This window comes from Agelaius tricolor, unplaced genomic scaffold (assembly GCF_023055355.1).
Source record: "Agelaius tricolor isolate 1412-34295 unplaced genomic scaffold, bAgeTri1.0.p SCAF_2, whole genome shotgun sequence".
NCBI lineage: Eukaryota > Metazoa > Chordata > Aves > Passeriformes > Icteridae > Agelaius > Agelaius tricolor.
Genome location: NW_027269262.1, coordinates 58707294 through 58729131, shown reverse-complemented (window position 1 = coordinate 58729131; position 21838 = coordinate 58707294). Strand labels below are relative to the sequence as shown.

The 21838-nt window shown below is 41.6% G+C and overlaps 1 protein-coding gene across 1 annotated transcript in view; it reads right to left on the bottom strand.

Moving 5' to 3' along the window:
• The window catches only part of RAB2A (RAB2A, member RAS oncogene family), a 43503-nt gene extending 32989 nt beyond the window's left edge, over positions 1 to 10514 (bottom strand). Inside the window, exon 1 of the mRNA XM_071419951.1 lies at positions 10171 to 10514. Within this exon, the coding sequence (XP_071276052.1) occupies positions 10171 to 10216 (46 nt within the window). The 5' untranslated portion in view covers positions 10217 to 10514. The remainder of the gene's footprint in view (positions 1 to 10170) is intronic.
• Between the last annotated feature and the right edge of the window lie 11324 nt (positions 10515 to 21838).

The window sequence follows — 21838 nt, the reverse complement described above, 5'->3', positions numbered from 1 at the left end:
AGGGGAGGGACTACACTAGATTTGCTGTTTGCAAACAGAGATGGGCTGGTGGGAGAAGTGGTGGTGTCTGGAGGCCATCTGGAGCACAGTGATTATGACATTATAGAATTTTCAGTATTTGGTGAAACAAGGAGGGGCATCAATAAAACTTCCACACTGGACTTTCAGAGGGCAGATTTTGGCCAAGAGACTTACTCAGAGAGTTCCTTGGCGGGCAGCCCTTAAAAAGAAAGGAGTCCAGGAAGGACAGGCATGCTTCAAAACAGAGTCTTGAAGGCACAGGAACAGACTAGACTGTCCCTGTGTGCTGAAAGGTGAGCCAACAAGGAAAATGACCAGCCTGGAAGAGTAAAGAGCTCTTGATTGAACTAAGGAAAAAAGAGGATGCATCACTTTTGGAAGGAGGGTCAGGTATCTCTGGAAATGCTTAAGGGAATTGCTAGGTCATGTAGGAAAAAAATTAGAGAGGCAAAAGTCCAGATAGACCTCAATCTGGCCACTTCTCTAAAGGACAATAAAAAATATTTTTATGAATACACTAATGGCAAAAGGAAGGGCAAGGACAACCTCTATTCTCTACAGATGTGAGAGGGAATTTAGTAACTAAAGATGAGGAAAAGGAAGAGTACTTAACACTTTCTTTGCCTCAGTTTTCAACAGAAAGACAGGCTGTCCTCAGGACAACTGTCCTCCTGGGCTGGTAGATGGTGTCAGGGAGCAGAATAGCACTCTGTTATTCAGGATGAAGCAGTCAAACACCTGCTGAGCCACTAAGATGCTCACAGATCTATGGGAGCAGATGGGATCCATCTGGTGATGAGGGAGCCAGCACATGAGCTTGTGAAGGTGCTGTCATTTACCATGAGTCCTAGCTCAGCTGGGAGGTCCTAGATGACTGCAAGCTGGCCAGTGTGACGCCCATCCACAGGAAGGGCTGGAAAGGAGGATCTAGGAAACTACAGGCCAGTCAGTCTGACCTCAGTGCCCAGAAAGATTATGGAAAAGATCATCCTGAGTGCCACACAGCACCTACAGGATGGCCGGGGGATCAGACCCAGCCAGCATGGATTTAGGAGGGGCAGGTTGTGCTTGATCAACTTGATCTCCTTCTATGACCAGGTGACCCACCTGGTGGATCTGGGAAAGGCTGTAGATGTTGTCTACCTGGACTTCAGCAAGGCCTTTGACACTGTCTCCCACAGTATCCTCCTGGAAAATCTGGTAGTCTACAGCTCTGACAGGTGCTCTCTTCACTGGGTCAAACCACTGGCTGGATGGGCCCAGAGAGTGGTGGTGAACAGTGCTGCAGCCAGTGGTGTCCCCAGAGATCAGTGCTGGAGCCAGTCCTGTTTAATATCTTCACTGATGATCTGGATGAGGGGACAAGTCCACCATCAGTAAATCTGCAAATGACACTAAGCTGGGGGCATATGCCAATCTGTTGGAGGGTAGGAGGGCTCTGCAAAGGGACATGGAATGGTTGGATGGATGGGCAGAGTCTAACAGGATGAAGTTTAACAAGTCCAAGTGCCGAGTCCTGCATTTTGGCCACAACAACCCCCTGCAGCGCTACAGGCTGGGGACGGTGTGGCTGGACAGTGCCCAGGCAGAAAGGGACCTGGGGGTACTGGTCAAGAGCTGACTGAACATGAGCCAGCAGTGTGCCCTGGTGGCCAAGAAGGCCAAGGGCATCCTGGCCTGTATCAGGAATAGTGTGGCCAGCAGGAGCAGGGAGGTCACTCTTCCCCTGTACTTGGCACTGGTGAGGCCACACCTTGAGTGCTGTGTCCAGTTCTGGGTCCCTCAGTTTGGGAAGGACTTTGAGAGGCTTGAGCACATCCAGAGGAGGGCAACAAGGCTGGTGAGGGGCTTGGAACACAAGCCTTGTGAGGAACAACTGAGGGAGCTGGGGTTGTTTAGCCTGGAAATAGGAGAGACCTTATCACTCTCTACAATTCCCTGAAAGGTGATTGCAGTCAGGTGGGGGTCGGTCTCTTTCTCCAGGCAACCACTGACAGAATAAAAGGACACAGTCTTAAGCTGCATCAGGGGAAGTTTAGGTTAGACATCTGAAAAAAATTCTTCACTGAGTGATTGGGCAATGGAATTGTCTGCCCAGGGAAGTGGTGGAGTCACAATCCCTGGATGCGCTGAAAAAAAGACTGGACGCAGGACTCAGTGCCATGATTCAGTTGATGAGGAGGTGTTAGGTTAGGTCATAGGCTGGACTTAATGATCTCAAAGGTCTCTTCCAACCTAGGTGATTCTGTGAACAGTGTTTATATACACAGATAACTTTTATATCACCAATTAAATAAAACTACCCCATTGGAGAACATAATCACCACCTCACTTAAAAAAAACCTGCAAGTCACACCAGAGATAGCTTTTGCCATTAACCTTGCAAAGCGATTTCAGTTTCAATGGATAAAACCTTAAACCAATCCAATATTCCTGCACAAATCTTACAAATGTTGGAACATTTCAACATTTCAAAATCTAATCAACAAAACGACATTTTATTAGGTATTCCAGCACTAGTTCTCAAGTGGCAATCTGATATTTCTTCTCCTTCTAAGGCTGGTGACCAAGTCAGTTGAATTGAGCCTACAAACACCAGCCTCAGCAGAGTGAAGATGACAGACAAGCACAGCCCCTTTGATGCAGGCTCTGTCTCAGACTGGCACAAGATGACTGCACTTCTAGTCACTCCTCCATAGCAGTCCTTTTAGGAGCAGACTGCAGACTGATGGGCTCACACAGAGAAAGCAAAGAAATAACTAGTTTCTCTTTAATGCCATTCTTGCTGGTTCAGAACCTTCCAACAAAAAACCCCATCTCAAAGTCCCTAAGTTTTGTACTGCTGTTGACTGAAATACAGGTTTCATTTTAAATTTATGGTTTTCAGATACTGCATGTTCATATCACAAAAGTTCTTATGAAAATAGTTTGTAGTCCAAATCACTTCCAGGGCTTGAGCTAACTCCCCTATCATAGATGGGAACATGTATCACAAACAGGAGCTTATATGAATGCCTGAGTAGTTTACCACCTTGTGACATAAACAGATGCAGCAAAGATCAGTTAACAGCTGCAGGCAGCTAATTCTATGGCATGCAGGTGGTTTAAAATAACTACACCAGTTAACTCTAAGAACAGAGTGGCTGCTTACCAGGTATCTTGTTCACTTAGCACTGTAAATATTACACCTGAAATGAGGCAGACACTGTGAGAAGTAGCTGAGAACATTTTGATGACAGAATGCAAAAGGGATAGATTCAGTTATTTATCAATCCATTCTCCATTTTACTGACATAATTATTTGAATATATCTTCAGATAAAGCACCCCAGAAAAAAAAAAAATCTAGTGTTTTCATATGAGAGAGCTTGGATACCCTTCAACAACCACAGTAAACAAAAGCTCTTGCTTAGGAACAAATGAAAACAATGGATTATGTACTCAGAGGGAAGGCAGCTTCTTTGCAAGTGCCTGTTTTAGGATCCCTTCATTGCTTCCTAGCACTCAAACAATGATGGGAGTAGAATTTGTGCTACAGCACCCTCCAGCTCTAAATTCTGAGCCAGAAGACTGAGTTGATTCTCTAAATTCCTCTACCTCCCTTAACAGCTTCCTCTTAATCTGGGTGCAACTCTGCAGTCAGTTTCCTTAGACAAGGCATTGCCAGAACTTTGCTGTTGTCCACTTTGGCCCAGCTTCAACACAGCTCTTCCTTATATACTTGTGTTTATTTCAGGGCTCAGCAGTAAAGCTACCCTTCTCACTCATATGCAACAAGCTACACCAAAAAATGAATCCAGGACAGTACTACACTCATCCAAAACACCAGTATGTGCATGAGTCTAGGGCTACAGCAAAGGGAATGGTTCTTCTTTTCAGTAATAGGCTGCACTCATAGCACTTAAAAAAAAAAAAAAAAAAGCAGCTCTGGAACCACAGCACAGGTGATGGTACAGCTGAGCAAGTTTTTGGCTAAGAGAGCTGATTTGCTTCCTTCTCCCTTTCTTGATTACCTGTGAATAGGGCAAAGAAAGTTCAGTTACTGGCTGCAGAGTCAGGTGTGCACTACTGAATATAAGGAGAACTTCCAGGCTTTTCTTACCTCTAGACAAAACTCATCAGTGTTCCTTCCACTGACGTTTGCCTTGAAAAGCTGACCTGATTCAAAACTAATAATGTGTCAAAAAAGAGGGTAGGGGGAGGTTGAGTTTCCTTGCTTGCTCACCTAAGCACCAGTATAGCCCCAGAAAGGCGACAGAGGAAAAGAACTGCAGTAGTAGTCCTCTCAACCATGGAATAAAAACTGAATGCTAAAGAAAATCTCCTATGTTACTCTGCCTGCGGTCTCTGGTGAGTAGACACACTCCTTCCGACACACCTCCACCTCCTTACCCAAAAGGGCTCTTGCACTCTTTTAAGCATACCTACTATTTGTTTAGTTTTGTTTTTCAAATCATCTTCGTGAGCTGAGCTGGCTCTTTGAAGGATCACACAAGCAGTGATGCTGAGAGCTAAGAGGCAGCAGAGCTCATAGTTGAGACAAGAAGTGGTAACAAGGTCTACTCGTTTTGGCAGCAGATAAACCCTGGATTAATTCAACAGTCTCACAGAACTGTTTTTCTTGTACTTGATGATGATCAATCAGTCCACCACACACAGAGATGAAGACCTACTTCCCTTTGATATTTTGCTCACACTAATCTTCCTAGATCCAGTTTCCTTCCTTGAAAGTACTCCAGACTGTGGAAAGCACAACCACAAGACCAAATCACATGGTTCAGCCACTAAGTGAAAAGCTAACCTAAAAAGAAGGTGGTTTTCTACTGCATTAGTGGGTGGATCCAGATCATGGCAGACTATCAAAGTCACCACAAGGTAAGGGGAGCAAGAACTCCTCCTTTCACATGTAACCAACTATATCAGCTTGGATGTCCATGAAACCAGTGTCACAAAAACAACCGAGCTGAAACAAGCTTCTTGCTTTCTTACCTTCCTTTAGAAAAACAGACAAAAATAAATCTTAAAAATAAGGTAAAACAGTTTCAAATAATGGGCAAGATTATATATATGATTATTTTATATATATATACATATTATATATAAAAATAGATTATTATCTAGATGATACATATAAGAACCCAAATTTTAAAACTTTGATTTTAACCAGGTAATTACACATTACAAATGTCACAAGATATATACCTTTAACCTGGTTTATGAGATACTTTTAGTTCTTTCCAGTAGTCTGCAGAGCTTCCAGATGTTTCATAAACCCTTTTCTTATCACAGGCTGCAATTCATTCCCTCTCTCATCCCTTTTTAACCACAGCAGCTTTATCAAACTTTGGAAAGTGCAGTATTACCTTTTCATGGGCCTAGGCATAACAAGACATGAACCTAAAGCAAAGATATTTTTTAACCTCTTCTCAGTCAGTTATGTTTTAGTCAGAACTCTACCATCAAGCAGAAAAGCTTTATTTAAATTTATTGGAAGGACAAATGAAAACATTCCGAACTGTCACATACAGAGCAAAGGGAGCTCATTTACAAATGTAAGCATGGACAAAACAGAAGAAAAACAACCTCTAGAGTCCTTCATGCTGCCTATGTAATTTCAGGAAAAGTAATAAAATGGCTCTTTTAAAGCTGATTTAGCGTCAACACTTAAACATTTTCAATAGCATATTTAAAGCCAATGATGTAAATTTTTCCTTTCTACATAAGAATTAGCACAGGCATACAAAGTTAAAGGAGCTGTTCAGCTTTACCATACTGCAGTTTGTATGGCACTGCTCCACTGCTAACTATATGTTTTAAAGGTAAGTAAAAATTATTTCCAAATAAAATTAAGCTACATTTGAGTCTATAAAAAAACTTCATGTTCTGCATGGTCACAAACCACTTAGAAACTGGCAGCCATTCATAATAACATGGTTTTAGATGAAATTGGAGGCTGGGTTAGATTTTTTTGAGTGGCAAGATGTCTGGGGTTTCTTTTAAAGGAAGTGTTAAGAATTAGTAGAAGTGTGCAGACAGCCACTTGTTTCAGCAGCCTCATGAAACCTTTTGTAAGGATATATAGTTATATATAAGAGGCTAAGAGGATGTTCTTATACAATACCTAATATCTGCTCTTTTGGGATTAAAGCATAATTGAAAGGGTCTCAAAGCAAGATATAAGTAGTACAGACCAGTACTCTGGTTTTCAGCACAAACAAGTTCACGAGCTATTGCAGGACATTAACATCAGCTCTGGTGAGATGAAAACCAGTTTAGCCAAGAAGTACTACTACATACTTAGAGAAAATAAGGGCAAAAGACTCTAATCATACACATTACTAGCTACTAACAGCTGCTGTTGCAGAGCAAAGAGCAAAGACATTAGAAGTATTTCACAAAGAGGATTGAAAAATAAAGTAAATTCGATTGCTTAATTTCAACATTTGAAAGTCTCCTAGACAAGCGAAATGGTTGACTAGACAGCTTACTTTACTCTAGAGAGTGAGAATTAGATCACCAAGCAACTATATTTTCTCTCATCATCACCTCCTAATAGGAATAACTTAGAGACACTCTTGGTCCAGGAGCAGCAACTGTCTGCTGAAATGGAAAGGCGAGTGAAAGTCCATTATGCAAAAAGCTCAGAGAGTTGCTGCAGTAACACGTTTGAGAAAAGCAGGTGGACTTGCTCATGGAAAATGCAGCAACACTGATCATAAAAATACACTGAGATAGGCTGCAACTGACAAGTTATGTTGGTGGCAAGAAATTTGACCATTGCAAAACTAGTACTTGAGGTGTCCTCAAGTTCAAGAGCATTCTCTGTTGGAATCTAGCAAACACACTCTAATATAAGAAAATTCTGATTAATGTGTATTATTCTGAAAAAAGTATTCCAGCTGTCATCTTCACAGAAATGTTATCATTCCCAGTTTATTACCACATGGTACATTACTGATAACAAACATATAAGTAAAGATTTTACCATTACATAGAAAAAAACTAAAAGAAAAAAATGACAGTCAGTCACCAACTGCACAAACAAACAATTCTCATATGCCAACAGTATTTATCCTAGCTCAGATCAAAGATCATCTCAACTTCAACTGATGGCCAAAGGTGGATGTATAGGGAAGAGTGGATGAAGACACCAATCAAAATCAAAGACACCATCAACCATAAAAGCAAAGATCTCAGAGGTACACCCCTACGCAGCATGCATCACTCATGCTTCTAAATTCATTTGCAAACTCCTATAATGCTTTGGAAATAGCCAGATCAAAGGATTTTTCCTGGTAAACTCTCACAGTAGTCAGCATTACATAGTACTTGTATTTTTCTCTTAAAACTCCACAGCTACGGCCCCACTGCTACAATGTAAAAACTACACAGATTTGTGGCAATGTTCTTTAGCACCTGGAATACAGCCATGCCATTTCAGGTCTCTCCCATAACAGAAAACTAACTAGATCCTAAACCAGTTCCAATTATACAGAACACCATTTTTAAATATTAAAAAACTCAGTTAAGAACTAGATTAGGAGCAATTCCATGTTCATAAAGCTACCATGCCTGAAGAACCAGAGAAAGAAAAGAAGTCAGTGAATGACAATGACCAATGAGACAGGGAATGCAAAGGGACAAGAACTGTTGAGCATAAGGCAGTCTTGCAGAGTCAGTCTCTGTGGCTGTCATTTTAAGAGACTGAGATCATCCTGAATTCCTGTGTTTAAGCAAATGAAAGCATGTGGAATCACAATTCAGAGAAGGCACATAGAGGTGTCTTGTGTAACTCCAGGGGGATTTCATTGGTTTGCTTATGGATGGCACAACCTACTTTGTTTTTTAGTGCTGAAAGAGGAGCTAAATGTTAACATCAGTCCTCAGCTGAGTCTCTTAGTTTTCTCCTACAGTTTGTTTACAACTAACTGCTGAGTCACCAGGCAGCTGAGGCATTTCCAAAGACTCTAAATCAAATACCAGAAACAAATTTCTTGATTGCTATTAAATCTACATGGTTTCCAAGGCCATATCTTCTCTGGCTGGAACACTGTGGGAATCCACCACAGGAACTGAAGAGGACAGTCACCATCCACTCTTAATTTCCACTGTCAGAACTTTGAGTTCAATTGCCTTCATCTGAGGAAGAGCAGTAATACCCAGACTACCACCACCATCTTGGCAACTGTGCACAACATAAATTGGCTCTTCAGCACTTGCTCTATTAGAATACTTAAAAGGCTCACAGGAGATCTAAATAAAAGCAAAACCAACTTACCACTATTGACATATTCAATTCACTTCAAAAATAATCATTGCAGTAGCTTTAATTAGCTTCCTGTAGCAACTCAAGAATACAAGCCACAAGAATTTAAAAAAAAAATTAACCAAAAAGCCAAGGGCAAAACTATGAGCTGTTTTCCTCTCTGTGTTTCCTTTCTCTTACTCTTCTGATATTTGGCTCTTAAGCAGCTGAAACAACTTCAGAAATGACACATCCATTCTGTATTTCACATTTCAAGCAACTCAAATTCAAGAGTGCAGTACAGACCACTACACTGAGGATATTTCTTTGTAAAAATTTAATCAGCATACAATCAATATACCAAAGCAACTGTAAGCTGCTGTGTACCACTTTAGTGACTACAGTTTTTAGAGATGCACCAGAATTGGCTACCTGTTCTGAACTGTCATTCTGAACTGTGCACTACCATCTTGCATCACCCCAGCCTGACAAACCTCTTCTTACTTCTCCTGAATTTGCACAGGTAATATCCTGTTGTCCTGTCCTGGCTTGATGAACTGTCACTCAAGTGAACACTCCACAAAAATCAGAATTTTCAGTTATCGTCTACAGCCTAAGGCTTCCAACATGGTCATTACAGCTGTGATATATTTCTAATGATTCACCTGTACTACATCTGCTATTGCAGAAGCCTAAAAAAAGCTTTCAGAGTTTAAATGTACATTTAAAAAGCAGATAAAAGTCACATAGTAGTTGCACCCAGTGTATTTAACAACCTCATGTGTAATGCAACTACAATGTATAATTATACTCCACCAACAGATAATTTGGTTCATAGGTATGAAGTATGAAGGCATCCTCAGAATAGCACCTAAAAAAACAGGTGTGTCATCAAACTTATTTGAGAAGGCATTTAGACAGGTATGAGGAAAACAACAAGGGAAACACACAATACACAGGCACAATGGTTAACTAAGTTAGCTACCTTGTCCTTACAATAGTTTGATCAAAGCATGCTACTCCTATCCATACTAGGCTGAAGAAGCATACAACATATTGGCAAAGGGGCTTCAAGCAGCAATTCTTATCAGCATATGGCTCTGCCAACAGCATTTGTAAGCACTATTATTTGTCACACAGCAGCCAGTAACAAATAGAACGGAGTAAGTTTTTGAGAAATGTTCAAGGCTAGGTTGGATGGGGCTATGGTCTAGTGGGAGCTGTTCCTGCCCATACCAGGGCGGGTTGTGACTAGATCATCTTTAAGCATCAGACCAATCCCCTAATATTCTATGAGTCAATATGTTTTTAAAAAGTGACAAGAAACATCTGGAAAAGCAGTGGTGTGTGTACATATATACACATAAAAAAGAGGTCCCTATAAATTAGACTGGAAGAGCCAGTGCTTTTAATTCTGCTTTGACAGCGTGTCTCCACACAGTTTGTTACAGCAGCTCCAGCCGAGACTGGAAAGAGCATCCTTGCAGCCCGAGCTGAAGGTAACTCGCAGCAATGAGACAGAAACTCATCACAAAACTGCGGGGAGGAGTGTGGCCTCACTACCACAAGGCTGCAAACCACGGGCACTACCCAGGTTTAGGTTTAGTTGTGACAGCGCCTTCTCTCTCTCGGCTGGCCCGCTCTGCCGCCGCAGCCAAGGCCGTGACACAGCCCGAGCTGCCCCGCGGCCCGTCAGCCAGGCCCAGAGGCCCAAGGCCGTCGGGAGACAAGGCCGAGGCCGCGGGCGGGGCCCGGCGCAGAGGCGGGGGGGAGACACCGCCTCTTCCTCGCGCGGAGCCACCACGTCGGCGGCACTGCCAACACTGCGGAAATGGGCGCGGGGAGCCGGGCCTTCCTCTCCGTCTCCGGCCCCGCTCCGGCGCGGCCCGGGCCGGGCTCACCCACCTGTGTCTCCGATGATGATGTACTTGAAGAGGTACGCGTAGGCCATGGCCGCTCCCGGGCTGCCGCTCCCGGGCTGTCCCGCTCTCGCTCCGGCGTGACGCGCGCGCTCGCCGCCCGGGCTCGCGCTGCGGAGAGGCGGAAACGGGTTAACGGCCCCCGGGCGGCGCCTCCGCCCGCTCGCTCCCTCCTACCTCCGCCCCCGCGCCGCCGCTGACGGAGGGGCTCTGCTCGCCCGGTCCTGCTGTCCGCCCTCCCTCGCTCCCTCCCACTGCGGCCCCGCAGGCGCCGGGAAAGCCAGAACGCGGCGGCGGCGGCGAGAACAATAAACAGGCGCCGAGCGGCCCCCGGACCCTCCGGCGACGTCAGTGCCCGCCCCCTCACGCCGCCCCGCCTCCGACCCGGAAATGCTGAGGCGCGAGGCCGCCTCCCGCCGCGCATGGGGCGGAGCCTCGGCCCCCGCCCCGCCGGACTGAGGGCGGCGGTGGCGGCTCCGGGCCGGGGGCTTTGGGGAGATGCCGTCCCTGAGCCCAGAAGCCATCGGGCTGGGAAAGAACTCTGGGGTCATCAAGCCCTACCCGTGACCAAACACCACCATGTCAACTAGACCGGGGCACTGAGCGCCACGTCCAGTCTTTCTTTCCAGGGACGGTGACTCCATCACCTCCTTCGGCAGCCCATCCCAATGTCTAAGCACCCTTTCTGTGAAAAAGTTCTTCCTAATCTCCAACCTCAATCTCCCCTGGTACAGTTTGACATTTTGTCCTGTCATACTGTCGCTGGTCGCCTGGGAGAGGCAGCCGACTCTCAGCTGGTTGTAACCTCCTTTCAGGGAGTTGTAAAGACTGAGGTCAGCCCTGAGCCTCTTTTTTTGGCCAGACTAAACCCCAGCTCCCTCAGCCACTCCTCATGGGATTGATGGTCCAGACTCATAGCCCTTCCTTGGACCAGCTCCAGCACCTCAATATCCTTCCTAAATTGAGAGGCCCAAAGCATAAACCCTCTGAGAATAGCCAGCAATGAGCTGTTTGGTAGAAGTGTATCTTCATCATATGAGTTCTGGCCTGAAAGGGTTTTTTCCCTTTCTGTTTCTGTGTTTCCTCACTGAACTGAAAGCAATGAGCCAGGGGAGTAACCTAAATTCACAGCTGGTGTTTAGGACTTTGATTCCTTAGAGTTCACATGGGATTGGTGAGCTGGAAGAGGCTTCAAGGTCTTCCATAGTCTCAGCTGCTTCATGAGGTGTCCGGTGTACCCTGACCTTTGGACCTGGAGCAGTCAAAGGCAGCCTGGCTCGCCTATCACATCCATACTGAGGCTACACCAGATGCCTGGCAAGGGTAAATGTGGCACTCCAGTCAGGTCATGCTGGTGATGCTTTGGGATTCCCTTCAGCTCAGCTGTTTTTGGGCTGGGGGTACTGTTCAAGAGCAATTGGCACATTCTTTATATAAACTGACATTTTCCCCTTCTGGCTCTCTGGTACAATGGGAGTAAAAGGTCTTCTAACTTTATAGAGGATTTTATTTGTGGTCAACAGCTTGGACAACATTGCCCTACATGGCTTCTAAAAGGTGTGCATCCAACTTATTTGTAAAAACTTTCAATAAAGCTTATTGTGCCAAATCCTGTTGTCATATTTCATGACCTGAAATCCAAAATGAAGTTTTTTTTTAAAAAATCAAAAATCTTGTCTACTGTGGATGGGCAGGCCCCCCTCCCCCCTGCCCCAAACAATACTAGAAATCCTTTATATATTCTAAACATATCTACCTTTTCCACATGAAAAATTCTCAGATGTTTGCCATTGTCAGAAGTTTGCCTCCCCTGTGCTTCTCCTAATTTCTCAATGCTATTTATTAAGCGTAGATCCCAAAACAGCATTTCTCACATGTCTCTAACCAGCCCCATCACCTCAAGAGTATCTCTAGTCTTGCCCCTGTCTGAACGTTTTTGGGGGTTTTTTTAATTAACAACATCTGAATTTACTTTTGATACTAGATCTCTATTCTAGACAGCTACTACTCAAATGTATCCATACATTTGATATTTCCCTATTAGCACTGTTTTTCTCCTTGCTAAATTTCAGTTATTTTGATCATGACCACTCAGTTTAGCAAAAATATTTGATTTTTTTCTCTTTTAATATTATCTCTGCCATTTTGTTGTCCAGGCTGTTCATGACAATATTGAATAGGTCTTGCATGGACAGGACAGGACATTGAGAAGTGGCATATAAAATTTTGTCCTAGTTTAAAAACCCTCTTCACACTGAAAAGAGCCATTTCTCTATTATTTTATTTGCAAGTAGTTTTGATGTTCATTTTTGTTAATAAACAATTCCTAGCCAGAATGAGTTTTCTCAGAGAAGCAGGTTTTTGCCTTCCTTCCTATTCAAGTTAGGCTTCTGTTTTCACATATCCCTGTGTGTCTCTGTTTCCTGCCCTAATAATGATCATGAAGTCTGGCATCTGGATGGAGCAGGGTACCTCAGCTGAAGGAAAGGCTGCAGTTGGGGTCAGCTGTCAAACCCAATCAAGAATTCACACTAAAACAAGTCTTCTCAAGTGCTTCCTCAGCAGCTAAGCCCTTCAGCTGGCATTCTGAACCCATGCTGTTGGCATGGGTTTGTGTGACCTCAGCCCCTGGAGACAAAGCTGTAGGAGATCAGGCCATAAGCAGATAAGACCTCATCCAGTATAAGTAAAGGTTGCTCTGCTAGGGATGGGGCAGCTCTGCTCCTCCTAATCTGCTTGCGGACCCTCTCTTGTTCTAGCACTGTCAGAGTCATCTGCTGAATAGAAGGGGCTAAGCAATCATTTTTTATATTAGCTTTCAGGCAAAATCATCCTGGGTCCCACAGCCACACCAACAAACTAAATAACCTCATCAGTTGGATCCCGTCTCTGTCCATGCATCCTCACTGCTCCCAAAGGGCCCTGTTGTTGTGAAGGCTAAAGCTCACTCTGTGAGGTCAGTCATGCAGACAGGTATCAACTCTCTAGGTGAGCTCTCTCCTGTAGCTGCCTCCCCTGTGATTGGCAGGATGAGGTAGCACCATGTGGGCTTTCGTGTCCTTCACCTTTCCTTCAGAGCTCTGTTTTTGTTCATCACATGCTCCAAGTCTATTAGTGCTACTGGGGATTCCTACATGATTGAGCCACAAAGGCTCAGTATTACTCTGAGGGTTGGTCAAGTCTTGACAATCTGTCCTCAACATCCCAGGGTGTTAAGTTTCCAGTGTGTTTGATGGTGACAGACTTTTTAATAGGACTGTAGTGATAGGATAAGGGGTTTTAAACTAAGAGAAGAGACATTTAGACTAGATATGTGGGAGTTACTTTTTTAGTGTAAGATTGGTGAAGCACTGGAAAAGATCACCCAGAGAGGTGGTAGAAGTCCCATCCTTGGCTGGAGAGGGCTCTGAGCAACCTGATTAGGTTGAAGATGTCGCTGCTTATTGCAGGGAGGTTTGGACTCAATGGTCTTTAAAGGTTCTTTCTAACCCAAACTATTTTATCATTGTATGAGTATTAAATATTAAGCCCCGAATGTTTCGGGGTGTGTCCTGCCTGGCTTCGTCTGGCCTCGCTACTGGACCAAAGGCGGCAGCTGTGGTGTTTCTCACCCCAGAGATGCCTTTGGCTGGCTAGGTGCTGCAGCTGGGCGCTCAGAACAAGTCCAGGCAAAATAGGAACTCAGTTTACCTTTGGTGGAAAATGTTCAGACAGCGGTGAAGAGAAAAGGAGCGGGTTCTGCCATGTAGCTTAGATCCAGAGTTTATTGTAGCATGGTAGACTTCTGAATGTGGTATCAGCTCCAGCCAGACAGGCAGAGACCCCGACTGCATGGTCTCGTGTCCTTTTTAAGCCCCAGGGACAGGGGGAGGGGACGGACAGGTGAGGGCCAACCAGGTGTGAGCAGGGGAAGGGTCGGGGGATGTGGACGCTAGGACAAACCAATGAGCCCAGGCCTGGGGGAGTGTGCCAATCACACGACGCCTTGCTGAAAGGTGCCAGGCAGGAGGGCAAAAGGGGAGGGGGAAGGTTGGCATCCTTGAGGGGGTTGGGATAGGGGAGACAGGAAATGGTGACATACTGCAACATATGAGTACATCATTCTGTTTACCTCACTGATGGGATTTGGTCTCATAGTTCCAAATCATGCAATCTGCTAGGCTTCTAGACAAGCCAAATTGACCTGATGTGGTTGAATGAGATCTGGTAAGAAAAGGGAATTCTGTTTTTTAGAACTGAGATTTGCTGATGGGGGAAAAGTACAGACAGTGCAGAATGCCCAGTGAGATGGAAGGTGCCTTTAACATCACGGCTGAGCTGTCTGACAGCCGACAGGTGGGTTCAGTTCAGAGGGAAGGCAGTCCTACCTGCTTTGGCAGCCTGGTGAGCCAGGCAGTAACCAGCTTGCAGGTGACTCACGTGGCAGGGCAGTGCCCCACTGACTTCTGTGGCTGCTCAGCTTGGCCAACACCTGCACTGTGGACAGATAACCCGGCCTCTGCTGGTTAGCCAGGCAGCCAAACTGCTCTGGGGAGTGCTTCAGTCATTTGTGATGGTTAGGATCACTGATAATCACTGATGATCATTGCATCAGTGTTAGGGATAGTTTTTGAATCAGTGTTTGGTAGAGGCTCGCAAGGATAATATACAAGAATTTGTTGCTTATGCTATCCCATGGTAAGTACAAACTAATTTGCTGCTGGAGAAGAGACTGTTCCTAACTTATTGAATATTATCCACTGTTCTACAAATCTGAGATGCCTCCAACTAGAGATTAATGCAAAATTGATTTTCTCCAAGTTATGCGTACCATATATCATGTTAAGTACTAATAAGAGGCATGCAAATAGCTACTGAAATAATTTTCACTTTTTAAATTTTCATTTGTTTACTTCTCACTTGCTAAATTTACCTTTTCCAGAAAAATTAATATCTTCTTTTGTTAAGCATTTTAATACTTTGATAGAAGGCTACCATGTAGTCAGACTCACTTATTAAAAAAAAAATAATTTAGCCAGTTGATATAAAAGAAGCATTGGTAATTCTGTATTGAAGAATTGCAGAGAATTGTTTTTCTTTAGTTTCTTTTTTTTTTAATCTTATCATGACTGCTCATCTGTTAATGATTTTATATCGCATGATGAAATATTTCACTATGATGACTATGTCAGGATTATATTCTGACAAATATGGGAAAGTTTCTGGATGCACTTTGGAAAACTATAACTTGCTGTTTATTCTGTGTCACTCAGTTTTTTCCTGAATTTTCCACTTAGCAAAGTCACTTGGGGTTTATAGAAAAGCCTTAGGCTTTGCAGGATCCTTACCACTAAAAATATTATTTAGGGAAGAGGCTTGGAGTCATCCAAAACTCGACATACTCTCCAGAGCAAAGCATTAGACTGGATTTTTTCAATGGAAATTAAAACACAAAAGCAGAACTCTGTCATAATATTTGACTACAACCCTTTAATTATATTTTGTACAGAAGTATCATTTAACTGTTAGAAGTATATCTCTACCCACACTTCAGTCTAGCTTAAAATTTTTAAGTCATTCAGTTGTATGGGTAAATTTTCTATACAGATGCTGAGTAGGAAATGTTATTTTCTGGTGCCTGTCATTTAATTTGTCTGCATGTACTTCTTCTGAACATTAAGAGTATGCTATAATTTTTCTTATTTGTGAATTTTAAGATTAGATTTGTATTATACTTAAGAAACAAGGCAATATACAATATATTTTATTTCTTATAAATGTTGAGAATGCAACCCCACTTCACATAGAAATAAATATAAAGAGCAGATCCTGCAAGAAGACAAGTATAGTTAAGTCTCAATGAAGATCTGCCTTTGTAAAGATAATTTTTAAATACATGTTAAACCTGTAAAGGTGAACTGGAGACAACTTCTGAGTCGAGTAGGTAGAAATCCATGTCTATGAGTGATGTGTGGCTTGGGTTTTGCAGGTCCTAGATCAGGCAGCTTTGGCTGAAATTTCAGATAACAGCTGGATATTTGTGCACAGTTTACGTTGGTACTTTTGATCTGGTGGAGAAAGAGGTTTGGAAATTAGTTTTTTTTAAAAAAACATTCTTTTACAATAGAGTAGTGTTTAACTAACAGCTTAAATTAAATGCTCTTGACTAAACACATTTGTCAGTCACATTTGTCCAGTCACTGTAATTATTGAATGCTTTATTACAGTTCAATTACATTGATAAGTAATTTTTGGAAGGGAAAAATTCAGTTCCAATAGCATTTTTTTTGTTTTCAAAATATAATCTTGAGACTAAAGGCAGTGTAACAAAAAGTAAAGTATAGTTCTAGAGTTCTCAACTGTATTTATATATTAGGTTCTTGCTCCCCTGGAAATATTTGCATGACCTATGCTTTATCCCTGTTTATTTGTTAATGGCCTTTGCCACTGTTATCATTTCACCCTGTTTTTCCTTGCAAATAAACTTGTCTTTCACTGCCTTGATGTAATAATAAAGTTTGATAAGACAGCATGTGATAAATTTTAAATCACTTTTCCCATAAAAACAGGGAAAACAATAGGAACCTTGAAATAACCTTGAAATGCCTAAAAAACTAACTGAAAAGATATGTTGATTTTTTAAACAATTATTCTCAGGAGCGTTAGAAAATATGCGCTTGTGTAACAAGATTCACAAAAGCATGGAGGAGTAGTGCTAAACGATGTCAGAGCTCCATTCAGAAGCCTGCTTAAACTGCCATCATGGTAAATTTTCAGTAGTTTTTTTTTACTTTGGAGACAGTTTTTTTCTTAATTTTTTTTAGATGTCTTTTAAAAGTTGTTTTGGCAATGCTTTCAGAAAAAGAAAGTGGAAGGTAAAGTTCCCACACAGGCTCACAGAAGTGGAAATAATCATGAAGACTTCCTGTTTACTCACAGCAGCAAGTGAAAAAACTTTAGGGAAACTGGTTTGCTTGAAAAGGAATAGGAACAGGCAAGCTTGGTGACACTTTTCTAGTCAGGTACATTTAATGGTTATAAATAAAATTTTAAATTTCTTTTCTTCTTCTCTTCTACCTGTAATGAAAAAAAGTAATGACTTTTTTTCTTTTCCCTACACCCCTATTGATGTTTTTTGATGGCTGTAGAAAGTATGGAACTGTCTAACACTCTGGAAGTCAGCAGAGTTGCTAAAGGATCTGAGTTGAGGATATATTAGGGACATTAGTGTCGCAGAAATGATCTTTTTCCAACAAGATATTAGCAGAAAACCTACCCTACATTTTTTTTCTAGAAGGTGTAATAGAAATTTCTGCTAATTCTAACAAAACTGTTTGTATATAAACCATATTTAAAATTATGTTAAAGGCTTTAAGTTTCTATTGAAACTGTTTAAAATTTAACAAAACAAGGTAACATGAAACTAGAATTATTTCTCTTTTAAGTACTTCTTCATTATGCATTCCACTGAATAAGCTTTATCATGAATATTTTTAATCAGAAGATGTTTTACTTTAAAAATACATGTGTAGGTTTCCTTGATATTCAACCATTGTTGATGTAGAGGGAAGCATTGCTTCTGCATGTATTTTCCTCAATTTGACTTATTTTTAAAACTACAGCCATCTTAAGGTTATTTCAGCCCAATTTCCCTCACTTGTCTTCAGGCTGTGAAGGTCACACCAAAGCTGTTATTGCCCACATGAGCTGTGCCATTGTAGCCTTCCATTGTAGGCTAGGGAGTCTTTAATTCCATAGATCAGAAGGTGGACAAGTATTTACTTTTTTCTCTTAATTTTTCTCTTAATGCCTCTATTCATTCATACAGTGTTTGAGAAAGGTAAACAGTACTTCCTAGAATGGAAAAACCCCCCTAGAGAATGAATTGCAATGGAGCACACCCCACCATCCCCAGCCATCAGCTTCCATTCATTTTAGATGTCAAATGGGTGTAGGTGTTCATTCTTACATGTTTATTGGGAGCACCTTGTTGCTATGGTCGTGAGATGTAAAGGAGTAGGAAATTTTGGATGTCAAGTATTCTTCTTATGTTTCATGGCAAAAACTAGAGCAGAAAAACAATTTTCCTGGCTTCAAGGCACAGTTGATTTTCATCTTATTTCTCTTTGGCAGACAGTCTCTTTTATAGTTCTATACTTTACCACGTTAAAAGTATGAGTTTTCAATTCTTATTTCCAGTTCACAATGGAAAGAAGGGTTGTACCGCACGTTTACTTAAGGAAGCTCTTGTCTGCTATGACTTAAACTCAGATTATATCAATAACCACTGTGATTCCATCTTTTTTAACAGCGAAGCTCGTTTAGTTATCACAACCTTCATGTCATCATAATTACTTAGCATAGAAAATGGTTGCAATTTGTGGCAGTGCCAAGCCCTCATCTCCATAAATCTTGTCTTGTATGTCGACAGTCCTCCCCTATTTACCTTTTTTTTTTCCTTGTGTCTTGATCCTGTTTTCTTGATTTTCCTCAGAATGACTTTAATTTTGGTTCTATAGTCAAAAATTACATGAAAATGGACAAAATGGCTTTCTGGGTAACAATTTCAGTCATGGTATTTTCTTCCCATGTTTTCAAAAGGTACAATTACCAGTCTTTTACAGAACTTCTTGGTGCTGTAGGAAAGAAGTGCACAGTATATCATACTTTAGGAAGTATGAGCACAGAGTAGTCTACAGATTATGAAAAGTAATCTAGTGTTTCAGAAATAAACACCAAACCTCCTCCTTTTAGGAAATCAGCCATTTAACAACTGGCTAAGGCCATAAAACAATGGACTCAGCATGCTGCCTTATGTCCTGTAGGGATTGGGAGCCTACTCCTAGTACTCCTTGTAGTGGTTTTCTTCGACAGAGGCAGTAGGGGTATACAGGCAAGAGCCTAGATTAATTTTTCCACAATCAGCAGTTATGTGGAAATTTTCCATAGTTTTTCTTGCCATGCCTATGAACCCAGCCACATGAAGGGGAAAAGCAGAGCTGTTCCTGACAAAAAGAGTGACCATGACCATACTTGATAAATTACTTCAGGAGTAGCAGTCAGGCCATAGCCATCCTCTCACCCCCTCTCATGTGTAACACAGAGTTAATTGGCTTTTATCTACTCAGTAAATGGGGTGCTGCCATGTTGCATCAGACTTACCATACTGAAGGGATGCAATAAAATTCTGCCATGTCTTGGGAATGCAGCTTGTGTTGGCACAGAAAGGAATGAAACAGCCAACTTCCCCAGAAAGGTATGGCAGCACTAATCTAATTCGTGTGACTTGGACTTGGTAGAAATTAAAATATTTGTATCCTGATGACTCAAATCAAGGTATTAAAGCTGTTGCCTCAATTGAAAGCAATGAAAATGTGTAGTTCCTCTAATATAATGGCTGGTGAAGCAGAGAAAATGCATAGAAAGGCTTAGGACAATGATCATATTTATGGCAAATGTAAATGGAGAAAGTGATGCAATGCTCAGTTCAAGTATAATGTAATGTATAAAATAAAAACAACTGCTTTGGAAAAAAGATGTTGATTATACTAGACGCTGAAAGGAAGAAGAGAAGAAAAAGGAAAGGTAACTACAGATCAATTATACAAATGGGCTAGTTTCCAAAACAAAGGGGCCATACAGAGATTCACAGTCTTATTACCATTTCCCAGTAAATTATTGCCTAATTTGTCTGAATTAAGCCTGCTTCTTGTTCCACTTTTATTGGGAAAAAACTGTAATTGGGATCTTTTTGAACATTAACTGGATGGCTTACTGAATATTCCATTCATTCTGTGTCTCCTTCTTTCACATTTCATCTTAATAAGTTGATTTTTCTGTCAGTAATTTTCATTCAAATTATGAAAAAATAATGAAGATTTTATCTGCATGTACTTTCTTAGATTAAAATTTTGCTGTAATAACTATGGGAAAGATTTATTTTATGTAAATCAGTTTGGAACATGGATTTGTCTCATTGTTTGGAATAGTTCAGTAGTTCAGCTTTACAAGCTCTAAGTTTGTGAATGTCTTAAACAGGCAAACATTTTATCCTACACCTCAGATATAGATCAAATAGGTTTGAACAGCAGATGTTTGACCTTGTGTTCTCAGGTGAGTAGTTTCTATACATTTTTGTATAAAAAGCTTGGGCTCTGCCTTTTCTGCAAAAGAGAATCACATGTCTAGCTGATGCTTAGTAATGTCTGTGACCTAGCTGAGATTTAGAGAAAAATAGACTTGAAGTGACAAACTGACCAGTAAGAAAGAGTACTTTGCTGAGCCTTACTTTAAAGTAATTACCCACAAATTCTCTACCCAACCTGTTTTGTGTAAATATATATGAAAATGCAACTCTTTGCAATTAAGGATCCATGACATGAGTTTTTCATGTTTATTATCTTTATTTATGAGAAAATATTTTCTTCCATCAGAAAAAAAAAATATTCCTTATCCCACTCTTTTGAAAAAAACCCATTTTTTTTTGTTTCCATAAATCCTGAATCTAATTTTCAAACTATTTAATAACAGGTACTTTTTGCAGCATGTAATATTTGTACAATACTTTTTACAAACTGCTGCCTCTTCATGGAGGAAATAGTAAGTACTGCAGTAAAGATAAACTTAGCATCACAGAGGGTGCATTGAGGAGACCAAGGTGCATGGACATTGTGAATTAAATGCCTTAAAAAGTAACCGAGGAGCATCAGCCCAAGGACTTCAGATTTCAGTTGCAGGTGATGAGCATGGCTCAGAGTGTATTTAGCATGTCTTGAACTTAGACTACTGACTAAACATCTAAATCTGTCAAAGGAAATTAGGTAAGCCCCTGGCAAATTTCCCCAGATGCTGAAGCAAAACCAGATTTTAGACTTGAGTAAAGCTGTTTGACTTCACCAAACAATAATGGTCTTTACATTTGACTTTGACTAGGGATCCAGTGCTGAAAGAAAGGAGGTACAAGGGCAAACATAATCCCTCATCAGAGAAGGCTAACTTGTGGAAGCGCTGAATTAAAGGGGGAGTGAGCTCTCCAGAGCCCTCCTCCAGCAGTGGAACAAGGTCAGTGAGAGCTTCTCAGTCTTTTTTCCTCAAGACAGAACTGTGGAAGGGGAATGGAAGCCTGGTACAATACTTTTTGATATGAACAAGAAATGGAAAATAGGGAAGTAAGGAGGCTGTAAGAATCACTTAAGCTCATGAGAAATTGCAAATCCAAGAAAGAGCCTTTTTCTAGAGAGTTGCTAGTAACCACAGGAAAGAGGAGCTGCTGGAACCAGAGTGCAAAGGTCTGTTTTAGAGAATCTGCTTCTTAAGTAGCAAATCTTCTTAAGAAGATTTGAATATGGAAAAGATACTTCACTGAATAATTTATCTCCTTTAACCACATGGATTGTGGCAGCATGCAAACGCTTCCTAGAGCCGCAGTTACTCCAGGAAGGTTAAGAATAGGCTGTGGAGTAGTTTGCATATAGAAGCCTCCATTGAGAAACAGAGGATAAAAAGCTACTTAAAATTTACTAATAGTTCCTTTTTTTAAAATGGACTGAACATACCCTCAAGACTTCACTGATCCTGAAGGTTTACATGTCTTCTGTAATGACAGAACCATAAATTCTAAATGTTGGAACAGTCAAGTGTTCAGGGCAGCATAACACCTCCCTGAAGACACATTT